The sequence below is a fragment of the Haemorhous mexicanus genome, chromosome 2 (genome assembly GCF_027477595.1).
Source record: "Haemorhous mexicanus isolate bHaeMex1 chromosome 2, bHaeMex1.pri, whole genome shotgun sequence".
Lineage (NCBI taxonomy): Eukaryota > Metazoa > Chordata > Aves > Passeriformes > Fringillidae > Haemorhous > Haemorhous mexicanus.
In genome coordinates, this window is record NC_082342.1 from 50,862,606 (window position 1) to 50,884,365 (window position 21,760).

General features: G+C 38.5%; 1 protein-coding gene across 2 annotated transcripts in view; it reads left to right on the top strand.

Annotated features, from left to right (window-relative positions):
* WASF3 (WASP family member 3) overlaps positions 1 to 21,760 on the top strand; it is a 64,964-nt gene that overhangs the window by 24,622 nt on the left and 18,582 nt on the right. For both annotated transcript variants that reach the window (XM_059838786.1, XM_059838788.1), the window contains exon 3: positions 17,209 to 17,351. In XM_059838786.1, coding sequence (XP_059694769.1) covers positions 17,219 to 17,351 — 133 coding nt within the window. In that variant the 5' untranslated portion in view covers positions 17,209 to 17,218. The remainder of the gene's footprint in view (positions 1 to 17,208; positions 17,352 to 21,760) is intronic.

A 21,760-nucleotide genomic window follows, 5' to 3' on the forward strand; every position in this document is an offset into this window, starting at 1 on the left:
ATTAAAAAAATTACATTTTTAATATTTCATTCTTTAAAAATAAATTTGGTCTTAAATATTTATAAGTATATGCTGCTTGTTTCTTTTTATAAACAAACCACAGAAATCAGTGTATACCAGGTTAGCATTCACTAAAAGCATGTTTTTTAGAAAGAGATGGAAAGACAGACATAAATGACTTATGTGGCTAAGTAAGCCACATAAGCACAATTTGTAATGCACACATGGGATATCTGTTTTTCTTCTGTTCAGTAAATTTTTTGTTGACCTACTCAGAGTTTGCTGGGATGCCTGTGTGATTTTTGGGAAATGTGTCAGCAGAAAGTTCCTGAAAATTGCAAGAGTTCTGAGCTCTTTAATGTCACTGGTTTTTGTTCCTACTAACAAGATGGACTGGGACTAGAGAGAACAACTTCTGAGGAGCAGGTGAGGATACTATGTGTAATCTTCAGGAAGAGGGTACCTTATTATGTCTACAACTTCCTTGTGGGGGGGGAAGGGAGATGCTTAACCAGCCTGTGTCAGGTGTCCAGTGACAAGATGCAAGGGAATGACATAAAGCTGCATCAGAAAAGTTTAGACTGGATGTTAGGGAAAAATTGTTCACTGAGAGTTGTGGTCAAGCACTGGAACCAGCTCTGCAGGAAAGTGGTTGTGACCTCAAACCTGTCAAGAGTTCAGGAAGCATTTGGACAAAACTTTAAGTACCTGGATTAACTTTGGGGTTGCCCTGTATGGTCAGGAGCTGGACTGGACTATCCTCACAGGTCCTTTCCGACTCAGCATATTCTATGACTCAAGTAAAATTCTTTTAATGTGACAATGTTGGTGCCATTTCTTGTAGGAAGCAGTTGCTAGTCTTTCAGTCTTGTTATCTAGTCACTTGGGCTTAGCTTACTGTTCACCTACACAACTAAACACTGTAACTGGGTATGAAATGGGAGTTCAGCTTGAACTGCTTTGTTATTTGGTTTCCTTTTTTTTTCTTTTGTCCAGAAGCAGATTGAGTGCTTTCACTGTCACTTCCATGCTCTCAGATATAAGGGTAGTAATTCCATAAACTGCTTTGACTTCTTTCCCCTGGATTAGATGTTTGCTGACTTCCAGTCTGATTCCAGCAGGAGAAGCAGCTCAGCCAGGAGCAGCAGCTGTAATAGCACAAATGTTGAAACAGGAGTGGGAAAGGGAATCCATTTAATTAAATCAAGGAGCGGTTGGCTTACAGCCGTCTTAAAAAGCACAACTTTAAGTGGAATGGATCTTAAGGCAATGACTGGGTTTTTCTTCTGAGAAGGAAACATAACTCATCTTCTGGTTGAAACATTTGTTGCTAAGTATTGATGTGATCTAGGTCCAATTTCTGATCCTTCTACAGGCCTTGATGATGCTGACCAGCACACAAGTGGCTCTGGTGCCTCTCAGCAGTATGAATGAGATGCTGCTTCTTGCCTTTCTTATGTTTGGAGAGTAAGTTTAATGTCAGGGTGTACAGATACTGTAGGAGTGCAGGTATTTGGTAACCTTACTGTAATAGGCTTGGGGATGCTTCTTGGCAGTTGCAGCCTTGCTAGGTTTAGGCAGTCTGTTCCTCTTTCAGTGGGTCTGAATTGGCTCTATTGCCAGGATTTTGTTGTGTGTTTGACTGACAGTTAGTAAGGAAGATGAGGTCCTTCCCAAAGGATTGGGAGGCTGAGTGCATTATAGGGAGGGAGAGGATCAAGGTAATGCTGACTCCTGTACATATTTTTGTTTTATTCCTCCCTTTTCCATGGAACAATAATTTGTAAGTATTGGAGGGAAGCATAATTAGAAAATACTGTGACATATTTTCAGCCCTAAGATGATTCGTCTTTTTTTTAACCTGTATTTGCCTCTCTTCTTACATCTTGTCCTGACAAAATTAAAACATAATAAAACTACTCTTTTTCAGCCTTTATATAGCAAATTAAAGCATGCTGAAACAACACGGTAGGATGTATTATGCTGTAGGTTTGGTTTGGATCCAGGATTATATTTATGATGCAAATTCCCCAGATGTGAAGTATATGAATTCTTTCAGATGAGTGTAAAACCAAAGCATTGTCTGTAGGGGCATATGTGACAGTGTCAGCATCTGATGGTCCAAGGACTGGGAGAGCACTAGCTTGGCACAACTATTCCTGTTTCCTTACAAAAAAGAGTGTATGCAGGATGGACTCAGGATCATCACCGGCAGCTATTCTGCTCTGAAGGTGCTTATGCTCCTGTTGTACCACACAACTTGCTAATGCAGCCTCTGAAGTCTTTGAACATCCCCAGAGGCTCACAGGTGAAAAACTTGATGGCTCATGCTTTTCTTTATTGTGGACTCCATGTAATTTGATGGTTTGTGCTTTTATTATTCTAGGTAAGACTGTTTTCCTCCAAGCTCACACTCAGCAGTCACCCACACTTGGCATTAACTAAAAGAAGAGAATTACAGACATAGCTATAAATCACTGTGATGCTTTCAAGTACTCAGTGTTAGGTTCTGAAATTTCACAGTTCCTTATAAAGCTAAGTTTACATTTTCAAGTCATATATATATATATATATATATATATATATATATATATCTGTCTTGAAGAAAGACAGACAAAAGGTTCCACAAGGGGTATTTTAATGCACTGATTTGAAATACAGGAATAAAGCAGATGTAAAAAAAATTAGTGTTGTCATTGAGGACTTCTGCATCCCCAGTAATCTTAGCTGTGATTTGATGATTTTTAGCTAGGAGAAAAAGTTGCTTAAGCTTCTTCTTAGTGATTATTTGTACGTGGTAAGAATGCTTTTTTCATTGAAGCTGGTTTCTGGAGCACTTCTATCCTGCCAGCTCCATGGAGATGTGTTGATACAATGCCAGATTTCATGGAACACAACTTTCTTTCCAGCCTTCAAGTGTTGAAAGGGGATTTTTACAGAAGACTAACTGCTGAATTCTGTCTGAGACTCACTATGGTTTTGCAGTAGCTTGTTTGTCTCACAATGGGAGTTACTGTATGTGGAAGGAGGAAATCTCTTTAATGCTGAAAATGAGGTTTTGTTTGTCAGTGTTACTGTATCAAAGCATGTTACTGGTAGTACTGGTAGTACTGCCTGACACTGATTTTAGCTTTAACACCCCCCCAAGAAAACTCCAGCAAAAAAAAAAACAAAGCCAAAACCCCACAAAACTCCAATACAAAATGCTTCTAAAACCTCAAAACAGTAGAAAAAGAAAAATCTGAGGCCAGCATTATACGTTGAATTATTAAGAAGGTAACGGTGGGCAGAACCTTGACATCTAAATTTGTGATCCTAGCAGGAGAGAGGATCTGTCACAAAAGAGCCAGAAACACCAAGAGAGGATGTGATGTTTTGTACCTGCTTACAATCTCAGTGTGCCTTACATATCAAATGTGCCTTATATATCAATAACAAATATATCAACCGTGTTTAGATTCAAGTTTTTTACTGTGGTTTTATTTCTCTCAGTATTCTGTTTCTGGTGAGAGGTACAAGTGATATCTGTCCATGTAAATTAGGTTTGAAAAATGTCTTCAGTATTGATAAGGGCCGGAAAAAGGAGTACGATCTGTCTTGATTTCTGCTGGACCCTGTGTTACTCACTTGTGATTCAGTTGTTGGGGTACAGGGAGCTCCTGTACTTCTGATAACTGGATGTTCTGCTGTCATCTGTAACTGTTAGTGTTTCATTTTATGAACTGAAAAATTACACATTGCTTATTTCTCATGTGTCAAGCAGGAATGGTTTCTGTGATTAACTTGAAGATGTTAACTGTGTGGAGGAGAGTGAGGAAGATTAGCTGGGAGAGGGAAATAGCATCCTTAGTGCTCAGGTTACTGTGCACAGGCAGATCACATAGGAAGGATCATATAAGAAAGACATAAAATGTGTCCCCACCATGGGAAAGTCTCTGACCAGAGCTCAGCCTTCTTTAGGCAGCAGAGTGAAATAACCACAACGCAAAAAGCTGTATTAACAGGGGAGCTTGATAAGGCTGCTTGAGCTTTGTGGTGATTTTTTGGGGGGTGGTGGGTTGGGTTTTTTTTGTGTTGTTTTTCTTTGGTTTTTACTTTTTACAAGTGTCTTGAGTGTTGCTTTCTGTCACTCATAGTATCTTTCTTAATTTATACACCAGTCCTTGATCACATGGTACTTTGTGATAACGCTGTAGTACATAGCTACCAGAAGATGGACTTTGTGGGAACAGATGGCACACTTGGCTCAGGATAAAAATAGTTGGGAATTTTCAGTTCACTTAGACTCAGCTGTTGGATCCAGACACAAAATATTTAGTTCAGTTTTTCCATGAAAACACCCAAAATAAATCTGGTTTTCCCTCACATAGGTTAGCTGCCATTTCCAGGTTTCTGGTATATAGGTAAAGTCAAGTGTTGGTAGGAGTGTCAAAATCAGGAAAATTTGTGGTGTGGATGTAAAGCTTCACTTGGAGGAACTCCAGGGATGTGGCTTTATTTTGTAATAATTTAAATCTTCTTGGGCTGTCCATGTGTTTCCTTACACACACCAGGAAATTTCTGTTGCTGTTGTGTGGCTGTTCAGATGGATATTGAAGTTGCTTTGACTGCAAAGTATTTTAAGATTGTGTTACGTAGTGTGGTAGATCATAGTGTGATGCCATAGAAAAAGCATCATTGCAGGTGTTTCCCAGTGGTAAAGTCTCTTTCCTGCCTGGTGAGGACTGGGAGTGGAGGAGGTTTGTTGGGAGTAGAGATGGAGAAAGTATCATGGCAATTCAACATTAACCTTAAGTGCTTTTTCTTTTGCTGTTTGACCTACATTATTGGTCTCTTCCATAATCTCTGTGTGTCATATGTATAATAAATGTGTATAAACTGCGTGTGTATATATAGAACATAAATGTAAACAAAATGTACTTGTGTATATATATACATATATGACATCCAGAGGGTTTCTTGTACAGAAAAGAACTATAAGAAAACTTAACACTTCTCAGCGACATTTAAAATTTTGGATTAACTGAATTATGCTAAAATGTAGCACTTCCATGCAACATTTCAGTTCAACTGCTGGGAGTAAAAACAGTTTAAGAACAGATTTTTTTTTTTTCCCCTGGAAAAATCCTGTCTTAAAAGGTTTTTCATGGTGAATATTAGATATGGGAAGTGGGCAGCACTGTGTATTACCATAAAATGGATATTATTTGACAAAAAATTCAATCCTTCATCCCTTTTTTTACTTTCCCTTCCAATTTAAGGTTAATTGGAGTTCTGAGAAACAAATTACTGAATTTGCTTCTGGTTTAGCTTGAGGTCATTGGAGGATCTGAATGGCATGTTGTCCCTGCAGGAGGGCTCCTGAGGCCTCACCAGGTGGCCTTTATCACATGGACTGTGACCCAGACAGTTATTTCGAGCACTTTAAATCCAGTAAGGCTCTGTTAAATGGGATCAGTGTAAGTCAGCAAGCCTAGCTGCAACTTAGGTTTTCTTTATATAATCAAGGCATTTGCTTCTGATAACCCCTGCTATTTGTGAAGGAGGAAGGCTGGGACAAATGTACTTTATATGGTCTGCAGGAGTTATTTGTATATTATTGTAGTCTGAAACACTAAGAAAAGGCTTGTTTACAGCTGTTTCAATATTTTATTACGAGTTCTTCCAGCATCAAATTGTCTGAAGCAGTGTAAAGAAATTATAGGATAATGGTTCTTGTCACAGAATTTTTCCATTTCTGTATTGTAGATAGAATTTGACTGTATATAACTAAACTCTTAAAAGAATGTGCATCAGATAACTAAAACAGACTTAAAGTAAGCACTGCAAGGTGTTTAATGCCATCATTCAAGAGACTATTGAAAGAGTCATACTTACAGTAGCTTCTCAGTGGTGTATCCTAAATTGGGACATGATAAGCTGTGTTTTCTCATATTTTAATTGTCAGGTAGCTGAAGAAGGAATGTACTTGTAATGATGCTTTTTGGACTGCAGTAGGTGGGTAGGGAGCAAAGAAATTTCCTTCAGGTGGGAAATATCCTGGTATGCTTAATTGTTATTTAAGTACTAATGTTTATTCAATAGCAGTTCTCTTGTTTTGTCATATTTTATTTTTTTAAAAATGATTATCGTTGCTTTGTGGTATTGCTATGCTAGAAGAATTAACAGGTACTAAACAGGTGGGAATGACTAGTGTTGCAGTACACAGCAAGTTACTTGAACCATGATTTACATTTAAGGCTTAATTAATCTTAGCCAGTTCATGGGAATACTTCTGAGTTTTGAGATAGTGGCCTGTGGACATTTTCTCAGCTGTCTGGGCTGCTGAGTTTTGCCGTGGAAAGTGAGAACTGTGTGGCTCTGTCTGCATAGCAAACTCTGCTCACATCTGATTAAGATCCAAGCCTGTTTCCAGATGACATCTGGAAGCATTTCGACCTTCTAGTGGAGGGCTGTTCCTGACCTAATTAGCTGGGTGGTATAACTAGCTCTCTGCTGCTTTGTGATTTTGTTCGTTTTGACTTCATCTGGTTTACACTTCTCACTGAATGTTACCATGTAGGGTACTAAAGGTTAAAACAAAATTAGATTTTACAATCTGCTGCTCTTCCAGTCAGTGTTTCAGTACTTCTAAATTTTCATACATGTAATCATTAGGTATTCCAAGTACAAAGAGCTGAATAATTCAGCAGCCGTATGGCTCGCACATGTCAAGATGATACAAAAGGGGGGATGATCAATCTAAGTCTTCTTTCCTGTGCTGTAGGACAAAGCACTGCTTCCTCCTCTTTCTGTTCTGAGTTTCTCCTAGCTCTGCCTGGGTGCTTCTTTTCAAGAAAGAGGTGGTATTTTTAAAGGATAAATGCCACTTGAGAGGTAGACAGTATAGTGTAGTAAGGTATTTATATTTTCATTTCTTTCAACCCTGCTTAAAAAACAAAAGGCTACCACTATTTCTTTATATGCACAAGCAAAGTATTTTTTTGTTGCTGTACCAAACTGGACAAATGAAATTTAAACAAGCTCCAACAAATGCATAGTGTGCATCTTTGCTGTAAAGACAAATAATAAATCCAAAGGCAAACAAATGGTGACTCAGTTCAATTCTGTTTGCTTGAGTAGGAGAAGGGATGATAATAAATTCTTGGGGTATAATACAGAAAGGTCATATGAAAGAAAACCGTGTTTCCAGTGCAGCATAAGTACTTCGTGATTGAAACAAGTCCGTTCTTAAGATAGCAAAAACGAAACAAATGCTCTTACATGATTTGAAGAGAGGTTTTTTCCTTTCTCAAGTGCATGCATAACATTTACACTGTGTTTGGTGTTAGTCTAGCAGTGTTAGGTTGAAATTGTAAAATTGATAGTGGCGGTAAGGTTCTTATTGTTTTTTTAAATGTATGAATGCAGTGGAACAGATGTTCAGAACAGCATGGAATATTCGTTGTTCCCTATCCCACCATCTCTTTCACACCGAGCCATCTGGAAGGGACTAGGAGCAGGATGAGCAGCCATCATGCTAAGAAGAAGATTAACGTGTCGGCATCTTTTGTTGATACTTTAAACTGGTCACTGTTTGTTCAGCGGAAGGAAACAATGGGACGTCTTTCTCATGACTCCCTGTGTGCTAAGATCATTCACGTGGCTATGGAAAGAAGGCAGAAGAGAAAATGTGGTTTATATAGAACAATTAATAAATTTAATGGTAGTCAGGCTGGACTTAGACCCATACAGGCAGAAACCAACTTTTCCCCCATTCAGCTGTATTGATGTGACTGGCCACCTTTTACCATTAAGCACCGTGTCAGGGAATAGCATTCTGTTAAAATAGATTCTAATTCACTTATTTGGGGAGAAACTTCTGTACATGTTTTTTCAGCTCATGCTCTTGATGAGTGTTATTTTTTTTACCCTGAATTTTTCTTTTTTACAGAAACAAGTATGCCATTTGTGGATGTCTTTCAGTTTACTCAGCTGAATTTCTTTAGTACCCTTTAGCCTTACATCTTTTGAGATAAAGCGTAAGTGTTCTGGCTTAATGAACAAAATTTTGGTTGGAGAAAGGACAGCTTGTGGTTTAGAAGTGAGGGACTTTAGTCATGTGTGAAGGTGCCCTGGATCATCTGTATTCTGAAACAGAATGAGTAGAAAAGGGTGGGTGGATCTAGTGCTGGCAGAGTGATTGGATTCAGTGCAGCAAGCTATTGTTTTGTGCACTCTTTGAACTTCTGTTAGATTTCAGGTAAGCAAATCTGTTTCTGAATAGATATCTGAGTAACCCTGGGTGTCAAGGAAGACTAAAATGTGTTAGTAAAGGAGAAATTGGATTTCAAGGCTTAACACACTGTGGGCCAGTGGTACCACAGTGTATTTCTTGCATTGTTTTGTGTTTCCTTCAAAGAAGAGAATTTTAAGGAATGGAAATTTGAAATCAGATTCAGGAAGGTTATTTGAAAATGAGGTGCTTAAAGTCTGAAACTACTACTGCAGTGCCGTAAGCTGTTCTAAGGGAGAAAATAATCAGAAGAAAGTGACACAATCGAAGATATCAGATTTCAGATCTCCATTTTCAGAGTAAAGATAAGCATGAGAAAAATAAGAGAGGGTAAAACTAGTTAAGGGATATGCATAGATGTTCTGGGGAAAGCTTATTCTGTGAAGAAATGGAGTGATGGAATTAAGTAAATATTAGTGTTTAAAAAAAATACTTCAGCACAACAAATATACTGTGTATATACTTTTCCTGTATTTTTATGAAAATGATAAGACATGTTTAAAAAGTATAAAGATTTAAGTAACAGGGGTTAAAAAATCCAATGCAATTTACTGGCAAAGATTTTTGCATATTGGGCAGAGGAAAAGATGCTGTGAATATAAATGACAAAGTCCTTAATTTGAACAGTGAAAACTTAATACAGGAGATATATTCTGTATTCCATAGGTATGTTGCAGTTGGTCTTGAAAAGTTGCCTACTTGGAAATTGAGATAAACCAGTGTTAACCTTTAGTTAAGTGGCTTCATTAGCAGAGAGTGAGAAATACCTTTATTTCTTCCTTGAACAATGATGAAGCCATTTCATTGGGTGAGATGTACATGATCCCATATTTTGGAGCAGGAGATGAAACTTCATCATAATCTGTCTGTGCTTCCTGATGGTAAACTTTTTATTTTCTTAGAAACTGCTGTGAAAAGTATTGTGAATGGGAAAAATTATTATTGGGATTGTGGCTTTGAAATGTTACAGTTCTATTGAGAGGAAAAAGTTAATGCAATAACTTTGAAGTGGTCCTTCAGTCTTCTTTTCTTCACTGGGGGACTCTTACTTGGCAGAAAACTGTAGACCCAAGTATTTAATCAGAAGTTGATGAGACTTTTGACACTATCAAAGGATGGCAGGTGCCCAGAGATTATCTTGAGCTACAGTGGGTAGGTAATGCAAACATGGGGCTGTATAACAAAGGGTGAGAAGACCCCAGAATACTCATCCTGGAAGCTGTCGAGAAAATAAGTCAATTTCTGACATCATAGTTGTTGTTTTGTATTATAGTCTGCGGTGTCAAAGAAAGAATAGCTACTTAATTTTAGGTTGAATCATCCTCAGGGCCTCTTTTCCTGCGTTTGTGAATGTTATCTTTTCTATGCATGTTATAGTTAATCTGAAATACTGAGAACTAAATGTAAAGTACCTGTAAATGTGCACTACTGTGAAGATCTGTTTACTTTTTTCTCTCCCAACTTTTTAATTAATGGAAATTCCTGAATTAATGCATTCGCCTTTTAAAGGTTCTGCAAACTTTTGTGTTGCAGGCCCACTCTGTTAATAGAGGTAGCTATTGTTCTGCTTCTTGCAAGTCTTTTGGAGATATAAAGGGATGACTAGGAAAATGTACATCCATACAATTTTAGATTGCAGATAAGCAAAACTAATTACCATCCCTTCTCCTGTTGTCCTTTCTCTTGTCATTACTTAATGCCTTGATTTCCTTCATAATATCACTGGACCATAAAATCTGCCCTGAAGATCTCAGCACAGACAAAAACTCTGCCAAATAAAGAAAAGAAAACAAAACAACCGTCCAAGTTGGTGAGCCTTCAGAAGCAGCTCATTGCAACAGACATTGAAGAGCTCTATTAAAGAAACAAAATAGCTTTAGGAATTCCTGTGCCCTTTTCATCATTGCTAGTACTTAGATTGGTATGATGTGAGAGGAAGTTGAGATGTGGTGGTCTGATACTGAGAGGAAAGAACCTGCTTTCATTCCGGCCTTGACTCTCATCCCTTTCACACAGACCTGACAATCAGGAGGAAGATCTGTGGAAACAATGGTGATAGAATGGGCTATATATTAACTTTCAGTGAGGAGAACATGTTCTAGGCATTTCACTTTGTTGTTGAAAGATGAGGTTTGTTGAGGATAAGAAATGTTCCTGATTTTTAATTATCCTTAGGAAATAGAATTCTATTAGATTTTGTGCATAGTTATATCATGTCTGCCCTTGTATCACCAAACTCCTGTTAAAATCAAGAGAGTTGCATTAAAAATTATGTGAAATGTGAAAAAATGTGTATATTAACTAAAAATACAATGTCCATTATATTGGGTTAGCCCTAATAAAAGTAAAGTACTTGGTACTTAAAGCATGATTGTGGTTTAGTAAAACAATATTTTGTTTTGATACTAATTACACAGTAATGTGGTGGAGAGAGGAATTGCATACTTGATAGAATTCGAATAGCTAGAAGAGTCTATTAAAAATTAGTCTTGTTTGGCTGCCTTTTAAAAAAAAATAATTCTGTGGTATTAGAGAGCACTGTGAGACAATAACTGGTGGCTAAATATTCTGTATTGTTTTGCAGTGTACAAAATGTGGATTCAGATTCTTGTTAGAATGAAGCCAGTTAAAAAAAAAAAAAGAAAAAAAGCACAGAACTTTTAGAAGTACAGAAGAATGACATTAGATGAATCTTGAATTCAATAATTTCCAGAATATATGCTAGTTATGGCTTGTTTTTAACTTGTCATTACTGATCAGGCGGTAGATGACATTCAGAGATGATAAGTTGGAAATGTTTACAAACATCAGGTTCTCGGTCGCTTAGGATAAGGAAAAAACCAGAAAGGAGCATGTGTTAAATGCATATTTATTCCTTTCCTTCCATTGGGATAGGAGGGATAGCAGTATTTATTCTCCATGTAGCCCTTTTCTTTCATCTCGTAGAAGGATGAAGAGCCTTCGGAGGACATGGAGATCTGTGGTAATGGCACCTCCATGGGGGGAAAAAAATGCGGATGGGAGAGCATCTTGGAAACTGGTGCTTGGGGTCTTTCAACTTTCTGCTTTCTCTTCTATTCCAGTTTAGCACATACATGAATCTTGAAGGTGGGTGATGGCAGGCTATCTAGAATTACAAACTTGAACAGGAAAATGGGCAGTATTACCAAACTGGGTGCTATTCCGAGATGGAAATTGTGTGTTGAATTGACTGTTAGGACATCAGATATGGGAAAACTTAACTGTAAAGGTTTTAAGTGTTGAAATGCCCTAGGCATGGAGACTGTGATTAGGAGGTAGTGTAACTTGATTGTGTGGCTTGATGTGAGCAATCCAACAGTATTTCTCTGGTTTTGATGAGGTGAAATGCAGTTGTAGATTCAGACACTGAAATTTAGGTGAGTGCCTATGAGAGTTTACACGAGGTGTTTGAGCACACCGTGTCATTCTTGTATCTGTCAAGAGATGCAGGATTTGGTTGCTCTCTGTGCTTCTGCTGAGCTCATATATATGTAGTCATACAAATTTAGGTGCTTAATTCTGAATGGAATCCCATCTGGTACATTACTCATGGCAAGCTGTGTATTCAGTCTGTCTCATTTTTCTTCTCCATAGAAAGAGCATTATGGTATGTTCTCTTTTTATAGAGAGCTGGGAGATTGATCAATGGAAAGCTCCAAAGCTCTCTGAAAAGAATAGACTATATTCAGAGAGAATTGAGAATTGATGTATAGTAAGCTCTTTTTCATGGTAAAATGTTCAGCTTTGTAGTATTTTACTAGAGGATATAAGAAGAAATCTTTGAAGAGTTTAAGAAAGGGATTGAACAGTGTCTTTGAGAAAATGTAATAAGTAAACATTCACAAGTAGGGAGGCAGTTTAATGAATTGGAATTTGTTTTGTGGCATTAGTGAATATGTAAAGAACTTAAAATAAAGAACTATGGAATTCAGGTACATTATTCTTAGCACTCATGTAAATTGCAGTGCCTTTTTGGGGATGTGAAAGGAGAAAAGACAGGTTTGGGGAACAGCTGGTACTTCAAGTTTTTGCCACTAGCTCAAATATTTGAAAAATTCATCTTGTCTCTTGTAATAGCTGTGCTCTGCTGTTGTTTGGAAAGATTGCACATGGTGTTTGTCATCTTTCAAGTTTGTTACTGCACATCTGCTCTCTACATGATTTTTTAAGAATCTGGCTTGCCAAGGCAGTGTCAAACTCCTTGTGAGCAGTTTAACAGCTGCTGTCCAGGGGAAGGCAGTCTGAGTTGACCTGGAGTGGCCACTTCTGTGGCTGTGGGGGAAGCATACAAAGAAAAGCAAAAATGCTTTGATTAAGTCTTTCCATAGCACACTTACTTCTACAGCAGTGAGTACTGGGATAAGTGCCTTCTAGTTTTAAGACAAAAGGCAAGTTGGTTTGGAGTTGTGCATGTTTTTATGGGAGGGGAAGAGAGAAGAGAAAGGGAGGTGAGAATACTGAGGAAGCATGCAAAATCTGAATTTTAAAGGGTTGATCTAAGCTAATTCAAGCTTTTGATGTCCTGTCCTTTCAGAATGTGTATGGAAATCGAGTTGCTGATGCCTGGAGGGTTTGGAGAGCTGTGTCCGTTTGTACTCCAGTCAGAGTTCAGTCCAGCCAGATGTCGAATCTGATCCATTTCCAGTGAGGCACTCATGGGTTTACTGAGATGTTAAGCGACATCTCACCCTCTTAGTTTTCTTCTCTCCCCTTTTGACTCCTCTGATTTTCCTGGTCTGACACTAAGGTGTCATACATTTCCACTTCAGCCAGTTGTATATGTGCAATATAGCATCTTTCTAGAGTCTTCCTCTCTTGTGTTTGATGCAGCTGATGGTTTAAAGGCAGCTGTCAAGCATAGGTAGCCTCACAGTGGAGATGAACCCCTTTATCATCCTAAGTCTTTGGTTTCATTGTGTACTTAGCTGGGGTAAAATGAGTAAAAAAAAAAGCCAATTTAGGATTGGGGCCAATCTACTGCACTGACATAATTTTTGAAAATAATAATTTATTTGCATTAGGTTTCAATTATTTCTGGATGGAAGGTGTTCTGGTTTTGGCTGGAGTAGAGTTATTTTTTTTCACAGGGGCTACTAGGGAGCTGTGTTTCAGATTTGTGCTGAACCCAGGATTGTTAAATGAGAGGTGCTATTGCTGAGCTGGGCTTACAAAGTGCCACAGCCTTTTCTGCTTATTGTACTTTGACATTGTCAAGGAATACTGGGGTGCTTGGGAGATTTGGGAAGAGACACAGCTGGGACAGGTGACCCAAAATGACCGTGGGGTATTCCAGACCATGTGACATCATGCTCATTGTATAAAATGAGGAGAAGAGGGAGGAAGAAGGAGGGATGTTCAGAGTGATGGTGCAGTATTTTGACTTCCCAAGTCACCATTATGTGTGATGGAACCCTACTCTTCTGGAGATGGCTGAACACCTGCCTGCCTGTGGGAAGCAGTGAATTAATTCCTTGGTGTGCTTTTCTTGCATGGGCAGCTTTTGCTTTCCCTCTTAAACTGTTTTTGTCTCAACCTATAAGTTTTATATCTTTTACTCTCTTGATTCTCTCCCTAATCCAGCTGGTGGGGGGCAGAGAGAGGAACTCTTGGGGGGCTTGGCTCTTGGCTGGGGTTAAACCATGGCAGAAGGGAAGAGAAGTTATTAAACCCCTGTACTGCAAAATTGAATGTGATTTCTAAATGCCAGTGTATTTAAGATAGTGACATCACAGTGTATTTCTTGTCTTGAAAGAAACTGGGACGGAGTGTGACTCAAAGCAGGTGGAAGATGAATGTGGAAGGCAGTGGAACTGCCATTGCAAATTCTTGGTTTCTGCTCCTGGTAACACATTCCCTTCAGTCTGGTTGTGTTTCATGAAGACCCTGTAATTCAGAGGCCTGTTTTGTCTTGATTCCTCATCTAACTTCTTGCTACATAGATTTTGAAATGAATTTAGCCTCACTTCTCATGCATTTTCTTTTAAAAGGATTAAGTTCGTCTGAGTTATGTATGGTGAAGAAAAAGGTGGTTGTGCTTTGGTAGTAAGGACACAAGCTTTTTACTTAGTAATAGGTTAATATTTAAATAGGTCTGTAGTGTTTAATTCAGTTAGGTAAAGGGTTTAAATTAGAAGAAACTTATTGCAGTTTCAGAGTTCTTTTTTTCTTTTCCTCTGATTAGGAGCAGGTGGATTGCTTAATTTATTGCATATATTTACGCATTGGTGTTCAGTTTCCCTTTTGGAACTAAACTTCAAACTGAAATGAGGTTGCTACATAATAATTTAAATCATGCATTCAAATATGAAAGTTGTTTATTTTCCCCTACCCTCAGCCCTGGTGTGTGCTTTAGCCTGCTCTTTAGAGAAATGGGATTTCTTGTGTTGGTCTGTCACGCCCCTGGTAGCTCTTGAACATACTGGACCATTTTGTCAGTAAATGACAAGAAAACAAAAAGCTCAAACTGCAGTTGTATGTTTTCTTCAAATTAGTTTTTACAGGCAAAAAAGAACATTATGTGGAGACGTTTAACATTATAAGAGCTCCTGGTGGAAGGCATTCTGATTGTACTCAGCATGGTAGGTGTTTCAAGATGTAGAGGTGATTAGCTGGGCAGTGCGCTGCCAGCTTCCAGCTGGGCCCAGTGCTGTGTGGGCTAGTGAGGGAGCTGGGTGAACTGCAGAAGGTAAGGGCAGGGGGCAGCTCAGAGAGAGCTAGACAGAAAGCCATGGGAAAAGCAGGCCTTGTCATATAATTAATTTAGCACTAATTTGTGCTCCTTTTAATTTATTTCTTACAAATTATCTTTATATGAAATGCATTTTCACTGTAACATTTACATTAGGGTGGAAGAATTCCTCATAATGATTCCTATTTCGTAGCTCCAGTGCACTGGCTTGTTGGCAGAGTGTTGGTGCTAGATGTTGCTCTTCAGTTATAGTGAATTTCCAGTTTTGACTAATTTTTGATCCAAGTTCAGAAAAGTGTCTGCAGTGGATATGAAGTAGTATTTTGAAATATATATGTTTGTAGAGAAATACAAAAACATAGAACAGAAACAGAAAGGTTTTTTAATCAAATGCAGAAATTGTTCCTCTGTTACCTCTGATGTGCTGTGTAAAATTTAGCAAACTCAGCTAACCTTAAATTCTGACATATTCAAATTTTCCCATATTAAGAAAGATGTACAATATAATGCTTAGAAGTCATGAGTTTGTTCCTTCCTGACCTGTTATGAAATAGTCTTACAGTTAAATAGTTTCTTTTTGTTCATTAAGGCTGTTAAGCTTTTAGAAATGCTCTTGAGAATAAAATATTTTAAATTTTCAGGCGGAAGTCATTACAAAAATACTGTACAACATTTGAAAGGCAAAAGGATTTTTTTAATTTACTAATGTGATTTTAATTAGAGAAATTGAAAGGCTACTTTAACTGCTTTAGTACAGTAAAAAAAGAATTTTTCAGCTAAGTCTTTCCCAAATGAACTGTGTCCTTGGTAATAATGTAACTTCTTGTTCCAGAAAATTTCCATGCCACATGGTTTTAAACAGAATATTATTCATGAGTAGTACATGGACATTGAATTGACCATAGTTTTAAAGAAAACTGCTTTAGATGTTTTTGTTTTATATCGCTTCCCTCTTGGGAGAATTCTGTCTCACTTGGGCATCTTTGCTCTCAAAGCTGCTCTCTGCAGGACAGTGTTTTCTATGCCATTGTGCCCTTTTGTTATGCTTTGAGATCTCTTTTTGTGTTTGTTTTCCCCATCTGTTGTGGTTAAGAATGGTACTCCACACTTTAGTTCTCCCCTTGAGACTTTCCAAACCACACTCACTTCCTTGCTCCCCTTCTCCCCCTCTTCTGCCCCCCAGCCCCCGGGGTGGCCAGAGAGGAGAACTGGATGCACAAAAGGCAAAGATCACAGCTTGAGCTAAGAACAATTTACTGGAAACAGCAGTGAGATACGAAAACAAACAGTAGCAGCAACAATATCAATAAGCATATAAAAAGAGAGAATTATTCACGTGCAAAAATGCTCAAAAAATGCAGAGCCTGACTTGACAGAAGCCAGGTTGTTCCTGACTGTAGAAGAATGCACTGCTTCTTGGAAATGAGAGAGGAATTCCTTTTCCCTGCCCCTGGCAATGATGTGAGATGGTATCAAATGACACAATGTCTTGGCCTCTCCCCTTGGTCTGGGCTGGAACCAAGACACCATCCTCATTTATTTATTTTTTCCAAAACCAGTTCTGACAACTTTAGTTTTCTCAGATAAATGTCTTCCTGCATCTGGCATGTTCCCAAAAGCTGTTCAGTGAATGCCCTTATCCCATTCAGAATGCCATACAGCTCCACCTATGGAAAACCATCTTCTTCCTCATGCAGCCTAATTCTGAGAGGCACTTGCCCTTATGTGTCAGATGAATTTATCATTTTTACTGAAAACTGTCAGAGCTGGGGTAGGTCGGTGTCTGACGTAATTGGGGGCTGTAGTGCTTGGTTGGTTTGTTGGTGGCCAGCTTGCCAAGGCAGGATGCCAGCCTGCTCCAGACAGTGACCTTTCCTGCCACTCCTGTGGGGACTGCCAGTTTTTTCTAAATGCAAATGTGCACTGAAGTCCAGTGATTGTGGAACTGCAGCACAAGTCTGTGCATACAGTAAATCTTACACCAAATCTAAGGCAAAAAGCCTACATTACCTATATTGCCTTTACTTATTCTGGCATGAGTGCACAGCTCCAGTGCCCTGGTAGGAATTGTACAGTATCTTAAAGTGGGAAGGCTGAAGCAAGGCTTTAAAAGAAGAAAGGTGAAGTACTTTTTGAGAAAAACAGCCTGAATGTGTGCAACACTGATTCAGAGGTCTTAATTTAATTTTTGTAAGTGTCATATGTATTTGTTTGCAAATTCCAGATTGTGAGCCATGCCTTTGGTGAAAAGGAACATTGAACCACGGCATCTTTGCCGAGGAGCTCTGCCAGAAGGAATTACAAGTGAACTGGAATGTGTAACAAATAGCACCCTTGCTGCCATCATACGCCAGCTAAGCAGCTTAAGTAAGTATCTCTAACTTCCTGCAAGTATTTGATTCATGCTGAAAAGCTTTGAGATGGATTGTTTTAAATAGCAAAAGTATGGTATGGAACATTACCATTTATGTATTGAAATAAAATACTATAATAATAATTGCCTTTATGCTCTTCTATATTTTGAGGTTTATTAAAAACCCAATCTTCTCCCCACCCCCAAGAAACAAGACCAGCACTTGGATTCTACAGGATTGAGCCAGCAAACTCTTCTGCCTCTTGGCATCAAATGACACATTTGACTGAAATTTTAGTTTTTTGTAGTGTGCTAGTATTTCTTAAGCCTTCTCTTATATATATATGTGTTCTCAATTCATATGAATGAAATTAAACACATTGAAAGGATGCCATTTGCTGAGCAGGCTACTGTTGAGGCAGGCTAGCATCAGCTCTGTACAGAGTAGCCTACACACCACACCTGTCAGGTGACACCCCCACTAGCAATTCTAGAAGCATGACTGGAGTGTTTGCAAGATGAACAATATTTTTGATGAAAGGGATAAGAGATGTTTTTCAGACAGTCTTTAACAATCAGCAGCTGTTGTTTGTGCTGATAACGCTGCTCCTAGAAAAGAAATTACTGCTTCATCACTTGCTTCTCTTTATAAATGGACGTGGTTTTAAAACTGAGAGTCTGTATGGAGCTCAGACTATGGGGCCCACTGGTGTTCAGTTCATCATGATAGGAAAAAGCCTTTGCTTAGAGAAAGAGGACAAGAGACACGGCATTTCCTCTTTGCAGTAGTCAGGGATTTTTCTGAGCTGGAGGTCCATCTGAATCATCCTGTGTAATGAGCATTTGTAAAACTATCATCTGTGGTATTGATTAGATCTGTTGAAATAAGGATTACACCTTCTTCTTGACCAATGACCTTTGGCAGAATGTCCCACAATGGAAGTTGACCTGTTTCCTCCTTTTGATACCTTCTCATTCTAGTGTGATGAAAAATAATGAAAGGTGCTTTCATCTTGTGCATTTCCATAATAATTTGTGATTTTGGTAAGTCATTATCCTGTTCTCCTGGTGATATGTTTTCCAGGTTAAAGTGTCCTGATCTGTAAGTGATCTTTTTGAATAGAAACCATTTTGTATTTCTGATCGCTGTTATTTCTGCTTAGGATATGTAAGTTAGGGTATGTTGTGGATTTTTTAAGGTGGAGTGTTGAGGACTTCAGATCGTATTCAAAACAGACTCCTACTTTATCATTGTTGCCCCAGGAATTTGTAGAATTCTGATTGTTGCTAAGCATTGAATTATTATTTTCAGATAATCTTGCAAGTGATCCTCTGATCTTTATTGAACAGCTGATGATTTCATGTCTAATGTTATTTAGAGTTACTTTGTGTTTGCATTGTCATTGAGTTTCATCTTGTTTTCTCAGACAGTTGCTTAGTCATGCCATCCTTAAATTTCAGAAAAGTGAGAATGGCTAATGTTCTAATTACACTGAAGGAGACCTCATTTTGAATGATAAGACCTCATTTTGGTGTTGTGCTGTGATTGTCCAAGTGTGGAAAATACACTTTTTTACTTGTCTGACTTGCTAGGAATGTGTAGAGCTTTCATTTATCCAGATTTGGTCTTGGGGCTAATCAGTTATACAGTGTATTTAGATCCTCTTATGATTGTTGCTGAGGAACTGACTACTTATATTCATATCCGGCAGTTTTCCCTGAGTGGATTTCTAGGGCCGTCTGAAGTCTTTGTAGCAGCCCCTAAAGTTCTGTTAGTGTCAAGTTAAAGATTTATGCAAATAAATGATGTGTCCTTAGTCTTAACAGATGAATACATGGTATTTAACAAGTGAAATGTACCACCATTCTCATTCACAGTCCGAAATATGTCATGTTTGCAGAGGGTTTTTTCTGCAGACAGCATTTGCTTTGCCTGTCTTTTGAGCCAACTGGGAGCAAGGAAATGATCACAGAAAAATGCTGTGCTGGTGCTGAGGTTGTATGTCCTGCTGACTGCATCAGAGCTGGTTGGTGTTCCCACAGCTTGAGGCACAGAGCAAGCAAGTTCAGGTCTATCTTGCAGTCACACTGGTTTTTTAATGTTGCACTGTGAGTTCAGTGTGGATTTTAAAAACTGGCAGGTCTGTACTATTGCATACAAACTTGGCTTGCTTCTGCCTCCGCTCTTTTTGGGAGACGTGAAAAAGTTCCTATCCAAAGGGAATGTGCTCTCAGGAGAGCTTTTTCTGTATTATGTTTTCAGATTTGGGCTCATTTCCAGCCAGCTGGCTCAGAGCACAGGCAGGGTGAGCAGCATTCTCTATGAAACTGTGCACTTTTATGTAAGGCACAGGGGATTCAGTGCCACTTGGGAGGAGAGAATCTTCTGGATGGGAAGGACAGGGAGCGCTTGCAGCCTGTACCTCTAAGTAGCATGGAGGAAGTGTAATCTGTGGAGACTTGGAAGACTTTTTTTTTCATGCAGAGAACAGCACTCACCAGCTCACCTCCTAGTATTTTCTTGGGTAGATTGGCCTCTGGCTCAGTTTCACTAGTTTTTGTGCAGGCCTGAGCTCACTATATCTCTATGTCACTTTCCTCTGTAGTACTGCTGATCCAGGCTGGGTTGGAAAGGTTGCTTTTTTGCCATTAAGTATCATGCTAGAGGTACGGTGAGAAAGGAGATGGGAATCAAGACCTAGTCAGTAATAGCCTACCACTTTTACATCTTTAAAAAAAAAAAGGAGGGTAAAGTATGATTCTAATGTTTCTAGTTAATGCAGTTACAAATGGGTGGGTGGATTCACTGTCTTCTGTAGTTGGAGGGAACTTTAGGAAAGACTGCATAATTTCTTAGATGGGTTTTTAAATTAATGTATAGGTTGGCCACATGTTGGGCAACAGCTATTGTTTTTAAATTATTGTCTTACAGTACCAACTCAGCTCTCAAATGGAAAGACACATGTTTTTTTGTTACTGTTTTTTTAAAAGATCTAATTTAAACCATGGCAACATAGAAAACACTTGAAGTATTATTTTATTTCTAAAACTTACTGCATCATGTTAATCACAACAGCATGTCCAATACTGCTTTGCCATGTCACTGTTTTCACAGACAGGAGATTGAAAATCTGTCTTTGACATGTTCTGGGCTAGCAAGTGTTGAAAAAAATCAAGTATTAAAAGAAGTATGCTCCCACTTTGCCTTCTGAAAGATAACTGACAAACATCCATCTCTTTGACTTCTCTAGGGGTAATATGTTTAATCCTAGGATGTGGCAGTCTTCTCTCAGCAGGCTGATTTCAATATATTAACATAAACTAACATTTATTAAAATTGATTGAGTGCTGAATATGGGTGGCTGAAGAATGTAATAACTGCTTTATTTTGCTGAAGAGTTGAAACGCTTATTTTTTCCATGGCTTGGAATAACATCTTCATTTGGAGCAGCTAAATCTAGTGGGGCTTATAAGTAAATTTCAACTAGCTGCTGGGAACACTTAGAGAACACTTTTAGTGTGCAGGTACGGGTAGCCCAGAGGAGTTGTGGAGCCTCCATCCTTGCAAGTGTTCAAAACCCAGCTGGTCAGAGTCCTGTCTCTTTGTGCTCTGAGCTGGGAATTGGACCAGATGATTTTGAACTTCAGCTATTCTGTGGTTGTGTGTGACTTCTGTTTTGGAGGGGGAGGAGATTAGGAGGAGGTAGATAGCATACCTTTCTTATCCACCTTCCACATATATATGTATTAAGCAGAGCTTGCATACACTGATATATCTTAACATTTTATGTTTTAGTTATTGGCTGATCTTACACGTAGTAATGAAAACTATTACTAGTAAAGTCCTTCATTCAGTGGCAATCACTTTTTTCCTTGTGATTCACAGTGTTTTCAGATACTGTTTTAGTCTACTTGTTGTTTCCTCCCCCCCAGGTAAGTAACCAAGAAAAGGCCAGATTGTCCTGTTGACTTCCTAAGTGTGGCCATTTTTTGACACTGAGTTATTATTTCCAGATGTTCGCAGAATGGGATCTTAATGGAAATTTTCATTGTATTTTTACTTTTCTTTGTGAGGTATTAAGGTTGGTTATTGGACCAACTTAAAATGTCAATAATGGCTTCTTTGGAAGTCCCTGTAATTTAGGTAGTTAATGCATATTCCATATTCTTCCAACTAATAAGATAGTTTTACTTTACCCCCTTCCCCCACCCTTTCCATTTTTGCTCTTCAGACTCTTCTTGATACAGGTTGTGACAAGATGAGCTTAATTCAGAAGTAGGGTTTTAAAGTTCTTTTTTGTTTAAAATGCATGGTTAAGTGCAGGAGGCAGGACTTTTCTTTCTACAAGGATTTCTTGAGGGGATTGGGCTGCAGAAATTGTAGAGGGAGACAAATGAAAATCAGTATCTGGGTAGGTGGGAC